This window comes from Python bivittatus, unplaced genomic scaffold, assembly GCF_059951505.1.
Source record: "Python bivittatus isolate LINGU-HERP-01145 unplaced genomic scaffold, Pbiv_v1 ctg000610_np1212, whole genome shotgun sequence".
NCBI lineage: Eukaryota > Metazoa > Chordata > Lepidosauria > Squamata > Pythonidae > Python > Python bivittatus.
In genome coordinates, this window is record NW_028277088.1 from 4,240,881 (window position 1) to 4,259,911 (window position 19,031).

At 44.0% G+C, this 19,031-nt stretch overlaps 1 protein-coding gene across 2 annotated transcripts in view; it reads left to right on the plus strand.

Annotated features, from left to right (window-relative positions):
* The window catches only part of CRHR2 (corticotropin releasing hormone receptor 2), a 116,765-nt gene that overhangs the window by 70,633 nt on the left and 27,101 nt on the right, over window positions 1–19,031 (plus strand). For both annotated transcript variants that reach the window (XM_088150074.1, XM_088150075.1), the window contains 2 exons: window positions 3,538–3,623; window positions 9,552–9,658. In XM_088150074.1, coding sequence (XP_088006200.1) covers window positions 3,538–3,623; window positions 9,552–9,658 — 193 coding nt within the window. The remainder of the gene's footprint in view (window positions 1–3,537; window positions 3,624–9,551; window positions 9,659–19,031) is intronic.

Genomic DNA, 19,031 nt, shown 5'->3' on the forward strand with positions numbered 1-19,031 from the left:
CACTGCGCCGTCTTCCTTTAGGGCTCTTTGGGCCCCTGACAAGGGACTTTGACCTGGAGCGTGGGGAGAGACGTCTGCGCTGTGTCTTAAGGCCCTGCAGCTGCAGGTCTCCACGACCCCTGGAGCGTGGCCCATTGTGATACTTTTAACGGAGTTCCTCGTCGTTTGAAGGTGGAGGTGGCCTGCTGGCCCCCTGGCCTGTGTTTCAATCTCAGTGGCTCTGGAATGAATGGGGAGGGCTGCACTGGGCCCTTCAGGGCCGGTGTGGGGTCTGAGGCTCTTCCTGGGCTCTCGGCTCCTGCTTGAGGAGCAGGTGGCAGCTGCATCCAGGACGGTTCAGTTTGGACTCCGGTCGCACCCATTCCTGGACTGGAAGGCCCTCTTTACGGTCACACAGGCTTTGTTTACCTGGTGGATGGACTACTGCAGGGCGCCTTATGTGGGGCTGCCCTTGAAGACTACTCCAAAGCTGCCGCTGGCCCAGAATGTGGCGACGGGAGCCACGGTGGGGCCAGCCTGGCTGGGCTCAAGGAACGCCTCGGCTCTGTGAGCTTCTGGGTGCAATTCAAGATGTTGGCTAACCCCTTTCAAGCCCTACAGGGCATGGGGCAAAGTTTTCTGAAGGACTGTCTTCTCCCCAAGTGTCTATCCATCTTGTAGGTCCCATTCGTGAAGCACAGTCATCTAGCAGGACCCAGGAAATGTGCCTTCTCTGTTCTTGCACCTGCTCTCCAGAACGGCATCTTTCTGGACATTCATACAGCCCCCACCCTAGCCACCTTTAAACAAGCATTCAAAACCTGGCTCTCCCCACCCTCAGGCCTCTGGTGAGTGTGTGGTTGGATCCCTTTAAATCAGGAGATGGGGTGAGTTTTTATTTATTCATATTAGATTTACATTCCACCTTTATTTTGTACAATTCCAGGTGTCAGGCATCCTGTTCCTGCCTCCTACTTTCCACACAGCAACAACCCTGCAAGGTGGGTTGAGCTGAAAGAAGGAGGAACTGGCCCAAAGTCCCATCTCTTTGGAGCAATCATTTTCTTAGCAAAAGTTGATCCAATCTTGCAGTTTAATAGACTTTGAAGAAATACAAATGCTTGCTTGTCCGGAATGACGAAAGTGAAAGACCGTTCCCATTAAAACTGGACAATCATAAGCATTGGTTTCTATTTCACCCCACATTGCACCCTCCAGGGAGAAAATAAATCGTTTATTTTCTGTTCTCAAGCAAAAAAAAAAAAAAAAGGGAGGGAATCCACCTCCTTCTTGTTGGGAATTTGAGCGAATCCTCATAAAAATGAGATTTTACATAGTCTGTCTTCCACATGAATATATTCATCAGTTAGGAAATGAATTTATGGCATTTTTTTTAACTTGAAAAATAATGTGAGGGGGTGGATAATTAAAAATTAATCCCTTAGACTGGGGGAAAAAAGTCCTGTCATTTAGAAACGGGTTAAATAATTGCAGCAATTGATATAATTCAATTTTTTTAAACCTTGTGATTATCGTAATTATATACTTGCCTCAGGGGTGGGAGAGGGCTTGTGCGTGTCTATGTGTCTGTATTGAGATAAGTTTTGATCTCCCTGGATTATATGTTGAGAATTTCCTCACCTATTTCTAATTCCAGAACATGATCAAATGTGAACCTTGCCAACTTCCCTTTTACAATAAATCTAATATTCAAGAAAGCAGTTTTACTGCATGACTCCTGGTTACCTTGGGCTGAAGAAAATGAAAATGTATAGAAAATGGTGGGGTTCATGACGGGGGGGAGGTCAAAAAAGGCAAAATGGCGCCACAGCAGTACAACCCAACCCCAACCCCACAGCAGCTCAAAAATGGTCATTCTCCTTTAGAATAAAGTGAACGCCTGTGAGCAGAATCCAGAGGCAGATCGCCCAAAATTCTGAATATTGCAAACCACTGGAAATCTTCTCATTTGCGATGATAAATGACATGCAGTTGGGTATAATTCTCTTTGATTAGAAAAGACTGGGTACCATCAATAGAAACAGCAAAATAAATGCATGGACTATCATCTTATGATTTTGGGGTCTCATTATGTCGTAATACTTCAAAACGTATCTCAAAATGGGGGAGATGGGCGCCATACGGAAGGAAGGGAGGGAGGGAGGGAGGGAGGGAGGGAGGGAGGAAGGAAAAGGGAGGGAGGAAGGAAGGAAAGAAGGAAGGAAGGAAGGAAGGAAGGAAGGAAGGAAGGAAGGAAGGAAGGAAGGAAGGAAGGAGAGAGGAAGGAAGGAAGGAAGGAGAGGGGAGGGAGGGAGGGAGGGAGGGAAGGAAGGAAGGAAGGAAGGAAGGAAGGAAGGAAGGAAGGAAGGAAGGAAGGAAGTGAGAGAGGAAGGAAGGAAGGAGAGGGGAGGGAGGGAGGGAGGGAGGGAGGAAGGAAGGAAGGAAGGAAGGAAGGAAGGAAGGAAGGAAAAGGGAGGGAGGAAGGAAAGAAGGAAGAGGGAGGGAGGAAGGAAGGAGAGGGGAGGGAGGGAGGGAGGGAGGGAGGGAGGAAGGAAGGAAGGAAGGAAGGAAGGAAGGAAGGAAGGAAGGAAGGAAGGAAGGAAGGAAGGAAGGAAGGAAGGAAGGAAGAAGAGGGAGGGAGGAAGGAAGGAGAGGGAAGGGAGGGAGGAAGGAAGGAGAGGGGAGGGAGGGAGGGAGGGAGGGAGGAAGGAAGGAAGGAAGGAAGGAAGGAAGGAAAGGGAGGGAGGAAGGAAGGAGAGGGAAGGGAGGGAGGAGGAGGGAGGAAGGAAGGAGAGGGAGGGAGGGAGGGAGGGAGGAAGGAAGGAAGGAAAAGGGAGGGAGGGAGGGAGGAAGGAAGGAAGGAAGGAAGGAAGGAAGGAAGGAAGGAAGGAAGGAAGGAAGAAGAGGGAGGAAGGAAGGAAGGAGAGGGAAGGGAGGGAGGAAGGAAGGAAGGAAGGAGAGGGAAGGGAGGGAGGGAGGAAGGAAGGAAGGAGAGGGAAGGGAGGGAGGGAGGAAGGAAGGAAGGAAAAGGGAGGGAGGGAGGAAGGGAGGAAGGAAGGAAAAGGGAGGGAGGGAGGGAGGAAGGAAGGAAGGAGAGGGAGGGAGGAAGGAAGGAAGGAAGGAAAAGGGAGGAAGGAAGGAAAGAAGGAAAGAAGGAAGGAAGGAGAGGGGAGGGAGGGAGGAAGGGAGGAAGGAAAAGGGAGGGAGGAAGGAAGGAAAAGGGAGGGAGGGAGGAAGGAAGGAAGGAAGGAAGGAAGGAAGGAAAAGGGAGGGAGGGAAGGAGGGAGGATGATGCATTTTCTCCTTCTTTCTGAATGCTTGGGGACCTTCACTGCTGTTCACACCCCTTTGTCCCAATGTGTATGTTGTCAATCTCCGTGCTGGCAGAAAATGATAATTTCTGTCCTATTCGCGGCTACTTGGCAAAGCTTCTGGCCTCCCCATTTGAGGCTTTTTATCATTTTTTAATTCTGAGTTGTTTTAATGTTTTTGACCAGATGTTGGCTGTCTGGTCATCTTTGTTTAATGTTTCTCTTGGTGTTTCTTTCCTCCCTTTAGGAAATGCGTATCGAGAATGCATGGGAAATGGGACCTGGGCTTTCAAAGTTAACTACTCGCAATGTGAACCTATTCTCGACGAAGAGGTAAGTTGATTTGTTCTGTCGGCGATCGGTTTTCCTGGGTGTCGGCATCAGGTCAGGGGTGTGTGCAGGGGGGTTCGGAAAAGTCACGATGGATCAAAGCCCTGCCCCTTTTGAACATGTGATCGCATCTGCCATCTTGATTTTTTTGAACACCTTCTAAGCAGGTGCATCTACAAAGAGAGTCAACGTCTGCAAGGGGGTAGGTACGGCGCCATGTTCAAAACCTTTTGTACTCGTCACACGTGGAAAAAAGGGTGTGGCTTTGATCATGTGGCTGCACCCACCATCTTGCGCATGTTGGCACCACCACTTGGATGCCCCTGCTATGGAGGATGAAAAGTAAATCGAACAATCAGACTGAGTGCCCCATTTTCAGAGGTGCTCTCCAGATTTCCACCTCCCTTTCTGAAGGCCAGAAGAAAATGTGAACTTTCTCTTTGGGGGTCACCCGTTACAGTCTAACACAGAGTATACAACCTACAGTTCTTAGAGAATTCTTTGAGGTTAATTGGGAACTGACCTTCCCTGAAAATAACCACCCTTTGCACAACCTGGTGGATCTTTAATTGACCCAGTGTTGGATGAATGCAACCAATATGGGCAATGAGCAATGAAAGACCCAGAAACTTACTGTTCCTTCTATGCCAGGGTTCTCAAAGTGGTCAATATCGACTCCCGCGGGTTAATGGGTCTATCCAAGGGGTTGATAAATGGCTGGGGGTCAAAAGGTGGTCAGTAAATGGCTGGGGGTCAATAGGAACAGATTGTACCTGGAAAAGGTGGTGTCTCCTGACTAAAACTCACCACTCTCCAGACAAATATCAGTGTCCTTGTTGATTCTCATCAGATGCATCCTTCCCATTCATGCTACTTTTTCAGTAAAAAAAAAAAAAAGTATGTTCAATCTTCTATTTTTCATATTTTAAATATTCCCTATTTTTATGAAGCCATGATTATGACGATCTATTATCATTATCATTACTTACTTGTAGTCCTGTTAGTTAAAGTAGTACTTATTACATTATTTTCCTATAATCAATGACTGGGGGCTGACGAACAGTCCGAATCTTCACGAAGGGTCGATGAGCTGAAGCGTTTGAACCCTGGTTTGAACCCCTGGTCTGAACCCACCTGGTACGGTGGGAATAATCCCGTCAGAGCTATTGGGTGAGCTGAAGCTCTGTGCACCAAGAGGTTGTGTAGAAGAACAATCTCATAAATCCACAACCTGAGCAAATTTGGCCCTCTGGGACAGATTGCCAGCTCTTTGTGTGGCTTTCAACGGCACCTGGGATGGCATCAATAGGTGCCAAGACCCCATTCTTTACATCGCTTTGATTGCCTTGTGAGAGTTGTCAAAGTCTAAGTGGTTCCTTTTCAGACTCCGTCATCCCTGGAGTGTTGAATATGCTCTTCAGCCAGACAGTCCTTAAGCTGGAAACGTTCCCAGAAATTATCTAGGTTGAAAGGTACTCTCAATTTCATTGGATAGGGGGTTTTTTCCCCCTCTAGGTTTGCTAAAAGGCCTTGATAAATATCAAACATGGAATATTCCCTGAGTATTTTACAGCTCAGGACTTGAGAAACAGATGGGTTTATGTCCAAACATTTGTTTGAAATCTTACCTTTGATTAAAGCTCAGTTTTTTTTTCTGTTTAGAATGACCTTTTATTGCCATTTATTATTTGTTAATCTTAAGAAATGCCATACGTGATATGAGCTGGCTTGTTACGAGCAACTTATTTCTGAATTTTTAACAGCAGTAGTTCCTCCCATCCATCTCCGGAACTTGGGCAGATAAAATTTGACGTCTAAGGACAGAAATAAACATTTTTGGATTATTTTGATGGGTGCATGCAAAGAATTCTCTGTTAACATTCCAACTCCCTGTAACGAAAACATCCAGAGAAATGAAATGTAAATTGATTATTATCCTTATGGTTGGTCGCACAGTCAGCCAGATGCTTAGACTGGATTTGGCATTTTTATCCACCTATCAAGTCCTTCCCAAGGACCCAGGCAGGCAGATGTGATTGTTTGATGAGGTTGTTCTTGTGATTATCCAACTGCAGACAGATACTCTTTTTCCTGGTGTAAATTGTGCTGTGTAGCTCACTGGGTTCAAAGGCAGAAAGATGCTTCCGAGTGCACAGAGGCACAAATTTAAAATAGCTGTGCCAAATTCTGGGATTGTATCGTTGCCCTCGAGTGAGAAGTCCGGGTTGAGTTGTCCGATGGATCGTCGAAGAAATCAACCCAGAGTTCTCACTCAAGACACAAATGACTGCGCTCAAATTATCCTACTTCAGACACATGATGTGAAGGCCCCGCTCTCTGGAGAAGGCTCTGATGCTGGGAAAGGTGGAAGGAAAGAGAAGAAGAGGACGACCAGCAGCAAGGTGGACCATGGTGACGATGGGTGCACCATTGGGAGACTTGAAAGACCAGGTTAGGGACAGATCATCATGGAGAAAATCGATGTGGTTGCTAGGTGTCAAAAATGACTTGATGGTACATCATCATCATTGTCATCATCATGGTGATCTTGTATAGCTAAGAAGAGACACATTTGGTGTGTGAAGACCAAACAGATGCTACGTGCATGTCCCAAATATTCCAAAGCACCTCTTTGCCCTTGAACCTGAAGCCCTAATAAATATCCAGTAATGGGTAACAGTTCATCACCTAAACATGTGCTTGTTCCCTGGTTCTGAGTGCACCAGTGTCACCATTAAAACCTGAGGGTATTCCATGCAGATGGCTTTGTTCACGATACGCATGAATTGACTGGAATCACATGGCATGCTTAAATGGCTCATGGGCAGGATTAGCATCTGGTGCAGACATGAAAACTTAGTCAGCAGTGGAACTGGGGGGTTACTTTTAACCCCAAATGGCTTTGGGATCTTTTGGGGTCAGCCTGCTCCCTTCCAGGTAATGTCAGAACTTAGAAGAAAGAGAGAGATGCTGGATATAGAGAGGGATGTCTAGAGCAGCCCCATAAAAACAGCCTTCTCTAGGCAGTTATTGGACATAGAGGTGGGTGAAATGGAGTTCGAAATGTGGGTGACTTTGCCTGCCTTCCCCCCATCTACAATGGCTCCAGCCCCCATGGGGCCACAGCAAAGATGTCCTCGTTTTTTTTCACTCCAGAAGAAAATCTAGGAATACCCCAGAAGAAAAACGTGGGAATTGTCGTGCAGAAGGGAAGCTGGATACCAGCCAATAGGAGTCCTCCCAGTTGGACAGGGATAGTCCTGTTTTCTCCCCATCACCTGGAAGCAGATCATCAGGGTGTTCCTCAGCAAACTGGGTTAAGGTGCATCATGCAAATTGCAGTTGTTATGTCCAAACTTAAATAGCAACCTTGGGTAACTTGGTCCAAGAAGCTACTCATGATTCAGGAAGGCAAACTCAGGGATCCATAGCTAGACTCAAGAAAAGATTGGCCAGACCAGAAGACCAGGCAAATCCCCTATGGGCTCCCCAAGTCAGCTGATTCACCTGGATTGGCTGGTTACCATCACCCCTTGCAGGGTGATCCTCTCAAGCTCATCCCTTCCTCCATAGAGGAAGACATCTGGCCCCTAAAGCAGATTGTCTGGCTCAAGCATGCTACTTCTGAACCATTACTAAAACCGAGTTTATACAACCTGCTAAGCCCAAGCTGAACAAGCTGCCTTATCACTTGTCATGCTGTGTGAACTTAGCTTGGAAGATTTTATAAACCATGAGTTAGAGCTTAGGATCTTGTGTGCATGTAGCCAATTGTGGCTCGTTAAGCAGAATGTGGTTAAGAAGAGCAGGGCTCAGAGAGCAGAACCCAGTCTCTGAGAGTTCTCTGTTCCAGGCACCCTTGGTTTCTAGGTTTGGGGCCATCAGGTGCCCCAGAGAGTGAAACCACTTGACCTTGATCTGCAGTTCTATATTGTCTTGTTCTGGAAGTATTACGTTAAATCTTTGTGGATGCCCGCTGTATTTAGAATTGCTTTAAGTGCCCTGTGGGGTGTAACATAGCTGCATCATCCTAAGATAGAACCTTGCTGAGTGGGCTGCATTCGCTCTACTAAATGATTCATATCCATCAGGAGCTTCAGAAACTGTTTAGAGGATTGAACAACAACAGGCACTCAAAAGAAGTAGGAATGGAGGAAAGGATAAAGGTAGTCCTTGCTTAATGACCATTTGTTTAGCAACCGTTCAAAGTTACGCAATGCTGAAAAAAGCTACTTACGACTGGTTCTCACACTTAGGACTGTCACAGTGCCCCTGCGGTCACGTGAGTATCATCCGGGCACTTGGCAACCAGCTCACACTTACGACGGTTGCAGTGTCCCAGGATCACGTGATCACCATTTGCGACCTTCCCAGCCAGTTTCCAGCAAGCAAAATCAATGGGGAACTGCTTAACGACCGCCACAAAAAATGTTGTAAAACCGGGTGCAGTCACATGATGTCTTGTTTAACAACCACACTGCTTGACAACAAATTTTTCAGTCCCTTTTATGGTTGTTAAGCAACAACTACCTGTATTATGGAGTTCCAGTTAACGCTGGCTGGGGAATTCTGGGAGTTGAGATACACACATCTTAAAGTTGCCAGGTTTTAAAAACGCTGATGTAGAAAATATCAGGCCTGAACCTAAAGTTCAGGACCATGGAGAGAGATCCTGAAGCTGGAATGCAGAGAGGTTGCTCCAGCTGTCAGACCAGAGTAAGGAGGCTAGAATAACCTCAGCTCAAAAGTTGTAATTAGCTGTAAAAGGGCCAGCAGACCCCTTGGCATCTGCTGTATTCACACAGCATGTTCATCTTGGATCATTTCAACCTTGGCCAATTTTTTTCTGGCTGACTGGGTTCTGCCAGTCCACCCCATTATGATTTGATGTATTGCATGAATCCAGAAAACGGATTAATTCACTACATGAAGTGTGCTGCGTGTATAGAGGCTGGCTCTCCTGAATTAGAAAGGTTGGACATGTGGCAGGAAATAGGGATTTTCCTGTTCATTTCAGGAGCCTGTGGTTCACAGAATAAGAAACAGAAGTATCTCTCAAGGGTCAGATGGTCCTGGTAGGAAATCCAATGTGTAGAACAAAGATTCGGTCTGAGGTCTCCTCAATGGCACTTTTACTGGAGACCCATCCTGGCCCCTCAGAGAGAAGCTCTTCCCCGGTTAAGGTCTTAGATCTGTCCTTGCTTCATCCATACTGAAGCCAATTCACCAAGAAAACAACCTCAAAAAGAGCATTCAAGGGAGAAGTCAGAGATGAGTCAGGAATTTTATGAACAGGAAGACACAACGGCTACTCCAACCAGGGTTGTAGCAGTGAGCCAGGTTCCTCCCTAAATATCTGCATCTTCTGACCTGCTTGAGTATATTTGGCCCTGATCAGCTCTGGCTTCCTTTGGCAGGTCACTCCTGAGTAGCCCTGCTGGCTTCACTTGTTTCTTGGCATAGCTGAGCATTCCTGTGCCTCCATCTCCTGGTGTGCACCATTCAAGCAATGACATTCTAATAGTTAAGTAGATGAAGCTCCTGGTCTAGGTCAGGATTTTCTTCCTCCAGTATAGGAAAGGTGGGGTTGGATCCTGGCTAGATGCTGAAGCCTGGGGGACAAGGTGTGATTCTTGGTACATTTCCTCCTAGTCTTCCTCTTCTACATGTGAGAGAGCTTCTTGACACCAAGTGTCAAGACCTTAGTTTCCAGGTTCTTCTTAATCCAACCCACCAACGTTCTCTACCAGGTCACCCCACACATTTAGGCCACCTCCTCACAAGCTTCACTCTTCTTCCTGGCCCCTAATTCTGTCCATCTCAGGTGCCCAGTAAGAGTCATTGCTATTGACCAACCCAATGCTAGTGCCTTGATTGATAGAACCGATATATGGGAGGGCCCAATATTTCTCTTTCTTTCTTGCCCCACAGACAAAGCCTGCTCTCCATTACAAGGTTGCTATGATCATCAACTATCTGGGGCACTGCATCTCCATTGGAGCTCTTATCGTGGCCTTCTTATTATTCCTCTGCTTGCGGTGAGTAATCTCTTTTTCATCATGCTGGTTCCAGCCTTGTCAGCAGGAGTCATTAGGAGTGATGAGAAACAAAACCAAAAAAAAAAAATTTAAAAAGGAGGGGGGAAGATAGCTATGGAAAGATGTTCCCCTCCCCAAAGATCTGGATGGACCCAATCCTTTTGGATTTTGCAAGGCATGAATGATCTGGATGTTCCTGCAGACATTTAAGCCAAGAAGTTGAACCAGCCCTGTTGGTGGAGTTTGCTCTGCATGGATTGAAAATGGAATGTTTTTAGACCCAGGCATATGTTACATTATTTTGTATGTTATGTTTTTATTTTCTCCTCGGTGCACCGTCCAGGGTCACTGCCATGTGAGATCAGCAGCTTTATCAATTGTTTAAATAAATAAATCAAATAAATATTCAACCCCAGGTTAAGTCTTTAGCAGCTGTACACCTGCAATGCAGAAGTCCAGAAATTAGGATTACTCAGGGCAGTAAACCAGAAGCTACAAAAAATCCTAATGAAGGCCAAAAGAGACTGCTTCCTTTTTTTTCTGCTAAGAAAAAGGAGTGAACTAATCATGAAGTCACTAGGAATCAAAACTGACATGAAGCAAAAAGGGGTTTATATTAAGGCGCCCCAATGTTAAGCTACAGCGTTTGCTTGATTTGTGAATGGAATCCTTGGGGTTCTCTGGGCTTGGTTGTTTTCTTGCAGACGTTTTGTTACCTGTCTAGGTAACATATTCAGTGCTAGAAGGGAATGGGGTTTCTTGTAGCACTGAAGATGTTACCTAGATGGGTAACGAAACGTCTGCAAGAAAACAGCCAAGCTCAGAGAACCCCAAGGACTCCATAGTTCAACCCTGAGCTACACATATTCGCTTCTATTGATTCGTGGATTTTTATTTCTGTTGTCTCAGGCCCATCAAAATATCTCTTTTGGTGGGGTAAGAAGGCTTCTCTGGAACATGATCCCTGTGGATTTTCTACCACATTTCTGTTCCTGGCCTACCTGCAATCACGTCCTGCTCTGCATAGTCCCCTGCATAACAGCCTTGGGTTTGTCAGTAGTAAAATATTAATTTGGACTAGTGTGGTGCCCAAAAAGTCTTAATTTCAACAGGGTCTACTGTTGAAATTGTGTTCAAAGGAGCAGAGAAATTTGGTGAAATTGTTGTGGGTGGAGTTCTTAAGGATATGCAGTCCCAGGGGGCCAAGGAGTATCATGCGTCAACATTTCTCTTTCATGGTACAGTCATCTCTCCAGTGATCTGCAACTCCTTAGCTTCTCACATTCAATCCCCAGAAGACTGGGCTCTTTCCAGTTGGGGAGAGCCAAGATCCAAGAAGATTTTGGGGTGATGGAAAGATGTGAAACAGAAAACAGCCTTTTGTTTTCTTCCTTCCACCATCTCCAGCAATGAAGTAGGAGCCCCAAAGAAGTTCTGAGAGAAGCTTTCTCAAAAGGCATGACAGGCCAAAAAACTTTTCAAACACCTCCATCTGAGAAACTACAGGACGGATTTTGGGCTAGCATGAATCTGGAGCATAGCAAGGAAGAGTTTCAGTTGAGAGCTTCTCTACCTGAAAAAAATATTTATTCCTGGTTAGTGGCCTTATTTATAGCTTCAGTTAATTTAGTAGATGGACCTCCTGTGCCCAAATTCAGAGAAAAATGTTATTTCAGGCATCAGGGGAATGAGAACTTGACTGCCCAAGGAGATCTCCCAAAGAAAGCGTCAATTAAGATAGCAAGGACTGAAGTAGCTTTTTTACCTGCCTCCTTGCTTAAAAAAACCACACACACAAAAATAGAATCACAACCTTCTAGAGGGGGCTACAGCAACTATGGCTATTGCAAATGATGGTGCAGGATTTTTCTTCTCTTGTTTTTATGGCAGAAGCTGATCTGAGATCCTTTTTTTTTTTTTTGGCTACATAAGAACCAGGTCATGAATTGGGGTCGAGCCAGCTAAACATATTTCTCTCTTTGAAATCACGTTTTTCTGCACAAGTGGGCAGATCAATCATGCAATCAAGCAATTTTATGTAGCCAAGGCAGAAAAAAAAAATTACAGTAACTTGAGTTTGTTTGGGAAGGTTTATTTTTGAATAGAAAAAAAAATGAAACAAGAATTCGGGCCAAACTCGATAATTTTGCCACTGAATTTGGGTGGCATAGTTTTAGAGTGCCCCAAGTCACAAATGGGATATTGAGAGGCCCTGTTGACCTCAGCCACATATTGTTCAGCCCTGAACTAATAAAAGCAAAATTTGTCAATGAATACCTCTCTAATAAATGTTAAGTTTGAATTGGAAATGTACTGGGCATCTTAATGTGGGAAGAAGCAGAATCCAGTCACAACATTAAGGACATTTCAAAGCAAAGCCCTCCAGGGAAGTTTAGAGGCTAAAAAAATATTTGAAGAGCAGAGAAAAATATTTCTCAGCAAGATCTCTCAGGTGAGGTGTCCATAAATCCCAAACAGTTAAAAAAGCACAAATAAAAAACCAAAAGCTTAACGCTGGGAAAAAGTATGGGGTAATTTTCTGCTTTTATTAATGAACCTCCTGGCTTATAAGAGATAATTCATTGTAATCGTGTCTTCTCTCACTTGCAGTGAACGAAATAGCCATGCTAGTTACTTCCTTTGAAATGCATCATTCATTTTCTAGCTTGGCACATTCGTTTCTTTGTTTGTTTGTTTTTTTAAACTTGGGTTTAGATTTCCAAAATCAAAACCTGTTCATTTTCTTTATGTCCTGTGTTATTCTCAAGTTAATACACTTGATTTGGGAACATTGCTCATCAATGCTCATCAATAATATTGTGCAGAGTTACTGGCATCTTCTGTGTAGCAAGCCTGTAAGCTTAAAAGCAGACGCTTCGCGATTGCAAGATCAATGAATATTTTTCAAATGGGGAATAATAACCGAGTAAGCTTCAGCACTGCCAAGTTTTTAGAGATGGTTTATATCAGGGCGCATCATTTTTCTCATCCAAGAGCAATGTTTAGCCCTTGGGCTGTTAAGGAACTTCACATCACTTGCAAACAAGAAAAAGCAATAAGACTCTCTTTTCTGGAAGAACGGGAAGAAGCGTGGCACAGGGGTGGTTCTAATTTCAGAGCATTGTGATCCAAGCCTTCTGTGCAGCTCTTGCACTGCAGGTCAATTTTAAATAAATGTGGCAACGCAAAGGAAATTGCAGGAACCATGGCAGAGATTCATCCTGCTGAGATTCAGTGGTTGAGAGCTGGAGCTATTAACAGTGATTCAGAACACAAATGATTCATAGTTCTTAATGAGATCTAGGCACTTAACAAAAGCCCTGAGGCGTGCAAACAGGAAGAATGTCAAACAAGGTGTGCTTGAGGTCAGGTAAAAGTCAGTCTTGGGTGAGCTTCATCTGAGAGACCATCTCTCAGATGAAGATCCAGTAATGGTGGATGGTGGGGTTACGATGCAGGAATGGTGAGGATGCTCTGGAATAATAGTGGAAAAGCAAGGAGGGAAAGTCAAGGATAGAAGGGGCAAGGGGGGGGGGCGGAATTGGAAGTAGGTATGTCCTTTTCTAAAGGAAGGGCCATGAGTAGAACAAGGAGGAGTGAGAAGAGGCTATTTTTCCTTAAATCGACAGTAGCAAGAAAAAGACAACACAGGGAAAGACATAGAATTTTTTAAAAAATTCCCTAACAGGAAGTCACGCTCTGAAAAAAGTAGGCATGACCAGGAAAAAGAACTGGGATTGGTCAGGAAGAACTGAAATTGTATTCAGTTCGATTACGTTTCAATGACATGAAATTAGGGAAAGATCGTGAAGGTGATTGCGCTCCATCAGACTTGTCTGTCGCTTTTCATAATGTTTTTTAGCAAGCTAGAAAAGGGATGAACTAAGTTACTGACTTAGAAATATCCACGTCAAATGCAGCATTCTCTGCTAATGGTAAAGACGATATTGGTCAATTCTGGTCCATTTTGGACAATACGTTTCAAGGGCAAAGCTGTTAGGGGAAGGTATCTAAATGTAATGGTATGGGGAAAGACCTTGGGAGAACGGGCAAAGAGATGCTGCCTAGGGAACGGTCAGATAAGAGGGAGCATAGCCCTCAGCTGGATAGTGGGTGGGACAAGAGGGGACCCTGCCTAGTTTCTTGGGCTGTAAAGGAAACCAGGGGAGAATTGTACTTTCAGACTTGCAAGATTCAGTCAATTAGCTTTACAATAAAGTAGAATTAGCTCATCTGGTCCTGTTTCCTGTCTGGCCTACCTGGTAAGGCTGACACTGAAGAGGCAATATGACAGATGTGGTATTGCCTAGAAGGACAGGGTTTACATCACAACACCGCAACCACTATCTTGCCTCTGTTGACTCTTAGAGACATACACCCATGAATGCCACCGGTTAGGATCTCCATTCTCTAAACTGTATTTTTTTATTTATTATTAAATTTATATGCCACCCATCTCCCCCAGAGGGTGACTCTGGGTGGCTAACAATTAAAAACCAAGACAATAAAAACAATAGTTGCTTGGATCCCAGCCATTAGAAAGGGCATGCATTGTACTTATACCCACTCAGGATGATAGATATTCAGCAGTTATAAAGTAGCGGATGGACAAATGGCAAGCAAGGATGGTTTGCAAAGATCAAAAGGTTTGGAGAGCTATGACGTGGGGATAAACTACAGGCAGTCCTCGTTTAGCGACTGCCTCAGAGTGCGACCATTCACAGTTACGATGGTGATGAAAAAGTAACTTTGTGACCAATGCACACCTTTATTACCTTTGTAGCATCTCTCAGTCTTGTGTTTGCCATTACATTCAGCTAGTACATGTCCTGTGCCTGATCCTTTTTTTTTCTCCCTCTCGCAGGGTGGAGAGATTGCCTAAACAAGCGATCTCTTCCTGAGCTACTTTTCTCCACAGCACAGCGCATCCCTAACTGCAAAACCCCCGTGTCTTTTGTATGGGCGGTCATGACATTGTGCACACACGCAAAAGGCAGAAGTTGTGTGGCAATGCTGCTTTCGCCATTTTGACAAAAGCATTTGATCCTGCAGGACCTTTGGATGGCTGAGTTTTCCTGATACATGAGCAGAAGGGAATCATGAATCTGCCTGATTTAATCAGGGCTGCTGATGAATCTCCAGCTAATAAGGATGAATCAATAGAGGGCTACTTGGGTGGCATTTTTAATAAGCATTACATATAAAATCTGGGTACCGATCTACCCAAAATGGGGTAGACTCTGCTTGGCTGGGTAGGGTCAAGCTGCACCCAGATAGCTGTCCATCTAGGATTCTTTAAACTGGATTCCTGCCTTGAGCAGCGGGGTTGGACTAAACATCCTTCCAGTTGCAGGCTGCTGTGATTCCCTGAAAAGCAGCATTTTCAAAGAAAGAACTCTTCATCTAATATTGCAGTTATTTACAGTGTGAATCATTGCCAATCAAATTGCTCTCGCCGTCATTCCAAAATTTTTTGGAATGGTTTTCCAAAAATTCTGGGGGGTGAAGTCCACACATCTTAAAGTTACCAAGTTTGGAAAACACTGCTGCAAAGCTATTTTTATTATTATTATTCATTAGGTCAGTAGAGCAATCAGCTAAAAGCACAGCTGGCTGGCCAACGCTTCTGTTCTTGGTCCATCTACCTGAATTCAGTGAGGTGTATCCCTGAGCCGATCTATACAGGACTAGACCCTTAACGTTTCTTCAAGCATCTGCCCCAACAGCTTCGAAATGAGAGCCTTTTCCTGTTGGGCTGAATGGGTGTTGCATGTACAAGATGCTCGCAGCATTCTTCAAAGAACTCATTCCCTTTGCAGTTTATTCCCCCCCCCCCCAAAAAAAAAATAGTGGCCAAAGAAACAGAAAATGGAACAGAGTTTGGAACTTTCTGGAGATGTTTGCTAAGAATTGGTGGCTGGCTGGAGCTGATTAAAGAATGTTTGAGAACTAGCCGATGTTCTTTTTCAGCGTTGCAACCAAGAGCTCTCCCTTCTTCTATAGTTCTCCCATCACCCACCCATCCATAGTTTGCATTCTGTAATGGCAGAGATCGCTAAAACTTAATTTACTTCTTAGCAGCTGCGTCCGACAGTCTTGCTGGGCAGACAGAATGACAAAAGCCGTGTTGCCCCGTTGTGATGCAAGGCCCATCCCTTTTATACATGCATTGGGACATGCCCCTAAGAGGCAGAACTTGCATCCTGGTGCTGTCTTATTGTTTTGGTAAATGTAGGAAGCTTTTGCAGACGCGCAGGGTTGTTAGAGATTGATGTCTTCCTAATATTTGCGGGGGGGGGGGATTCTTCCCCCCCCCTTTTATTGTAATATTATAAATCTTGATACATTGCATTATTTCAATGCAGGTCCCAGGGCAATAATATTTATGTAATAACAATGACAAAATATGAACATTCTACTATTTACAAAGCTTAAAGTATTGAAAATAAGAAGAAAAAATGAAAAATTCTATTTCATAGCATTTTAGGATGTCAATATTGCAAGCCTAACATTAACTTTTCATCCAAAATTGAGTATAACATTTAAAAAAAGGACTGCTGTATATCATATCAAAGTAATAGTTATGTGACGATAGTTTGGGCCTGAGACTAATTTCTAATATTAAGGTCTCTGTTGTATTATTACTTAGTGTATATATCTATTTATGTGTTGATAAAAGGAAATAATAGACAAAGCAGATTTAACCAAAGTGAATATACTTGAAAAATAGAAAACAAGGAGAGAAAAAAATGATGATGATGATGATGATGATGATGATGATGATGATGATGATGATGATGATAATAAAAACTATTGATGGGGAGGTCTTTGTCTCCCTCTAAAAATTACTGCCTCTACAGGCCTCAAATTTTCCCCAGTCATATTCATAGCTATTGATTATCTCTCTACATTTTATTAAAGTTTATATATATAAAATGTATACACACACACATGCGCACTCGTTTTGGTATATCACCACACCAGCCTTTTTTTTTCTTTAATGAATCTATTATACATATATGCACATGTGTGCTGAATCTCGGAGTAAGTTGACACCCCCAGGGCTGCTTTCTGGGTATATCGCTGCATCAAATGTAATACTAGCTTTCCCTTGTGATAATAACAGTGCTGAAATTACAAGGAATTACATGCTTCAGTGGAGAAACACAGCCAGATCTAAAACCCACTTAATTTTTTTTTTTTATGTTGATTCTATTATCTGGCCACTTTTAATAATAGCATAGACAACATCTGCTCTGTATCGCAAGAGTAATTTCCCGTTGAAATGATTTCCAATACACAAACTCCGTTGATGTATTCTAGCCATCCTTCCAGGTATGCTGGAGCTTCAGCTCCCAGAATCCCCCAGCCAGTGTGGCTTTTGGCCCTGCTGCTAGGGGGTTCTGGGAGTTGAGTTTCATCAAGTCGAGAAGTTACCAGATTTTGGAACATCTGTGGAACTCTATTAGCCAATTCTTCGTTGCCAGAAAAGAGGATGAAGCATTGCATAACATTTGCATGAATGTAGAAGCATTTATTAGCAAATGCTTGATGATATTGTTACACTGCACATCTCCCCGTAGGGAAGAAAATGGAATTTTCTGAAAAATTTCAGCCCAGATTGGGTTCTTCCTTCCAAAAATTCCTCTTGAATTTTTACAACCATATTTTGGCACGTCAGCTAAAGATCTAGCTGTTGAGTTCCCTCAACACTTGATTAATTTTAAGCTTGGTTACTTTGTTTTGTGGGGCTGAGTGTGTGAACTCATCCCACCAGCGTCTTTTTTTCCTATTAGCATGACACCACAGATTTCTGTGGCCTTCTGTAAAATAATTCTTTTTCACTCTGCTCCAAGCAGTTTCTGCATTGTCCTTCCTAACATCCATTTTCCATTCATTCTGGTGGGAGATTGCAATAATCTTCTTTTAATTTTTTTTTTTTTATCATTCAGGACCTGTACTGCCTCTTCCTGCAAGCATTTTCAATTTTCACTCTAGTTGCTTTCACTTCTTTCTTCACTGTCAATTTTTCCTAAGATTCAGTCTTGACATTATCTCCAAATTGGCCTGTCCCACCTATCATCCCTGTATCCTTCACTGATTCTCTAAATCCTTCATCATAAACATGCTTTTCAATATATTTTCATTCACTTTCCATGAGTAAATACAAACAGACTTATGCTTAAATCAAGTATTCAAAACAACCAGGCCTTCTTCTAAGCCAGTGCTTACTTAACAGTCACCGTTTTCATTCATTCTTGAGTTTCAGGTTGACCCAACTATATCTTATGGGCTTTCTTATCTCATTCATCCATTCATGCCGCCTATCAGAATAGATCTTTTCCCTTGGATCGCATTAATTGGGAATGATGCAGTTTCTTTCCCAATCTCATCTGTGAACTTCACTTCCCTACATGCTTTCATTACCTTGACTCCATAAGATCAGACCTTCCATCATGTGCTTCCCATTTCTCTGGCTTTCAGAGACATGACATAACCTATTTTCCTTTCTTTTGTTTCATTCATGAATTCATGCCCTTTGCCATCAACTCATCTTACATTCCAAGTTGTGAGATCTTCCATATGCCATAGCTGTCACCAAATGGACTCATCTAATATTTAGACACTTCAGAGCTTTGGTCCACAGATGTGGAGGAGTATGGTGGGGACGCGGTGGCGCAGCGGCTTAATGACGCTGAAAGTTGCCGGCCAGAAATGGTTGACGCTTCAGCGGTTCGAGTCCAGCCTTCGCGTTAAACAGGGTGAGCTCCTGTTTCCTCCCCAGTTCCTGTCAACCCAACAGGTCGAAAACTCACGTGAGTAGATAAATGGGGACTCTCACTCCGGTGGGAGGAAAAATGCTGGCGGCGCCTTGCAAAAAGGAGTTGGGAGCAGTTGCCGGTAAAACACGAAAACCGCGCTCGCCCGAAAAGGGTGCGAAGCAACGGAAACCCCGCCTCCTGCGCGCGCCAGTTGGGCTCTGCTCTAGGAAGGAGGCCCTGGCAAACCACTTCCGAAACACTTGCCTTGAAAACTGCAAGGACTCGTCCAAGCAGTCACTGCAGGGTCAGCAATGACTGAGCACAGACCAAAAAAAAAAAAAAATGGAGCTGGCCTTGAAGAAAATACACACCAACTGTTACAAAAGCATGAGCTTACCTCAAGAAAACAGGAAAGCGTGAGAAAGAAACTCAAGATTACCCCACTTTGACTATCTTTGGTAGAAGAGGGAGGGAAGGGGAAATGTTATCAGGCTTTTAAGAGTCTTTTATTAGCTCCAGCATCAATAAAATAGGGTTCTGGTATTTCTTGTGGGGCCTATTGTTTGACTACCTCAAAGAGCTGACAATGGAAGCTTTCTCATAATGCCTTT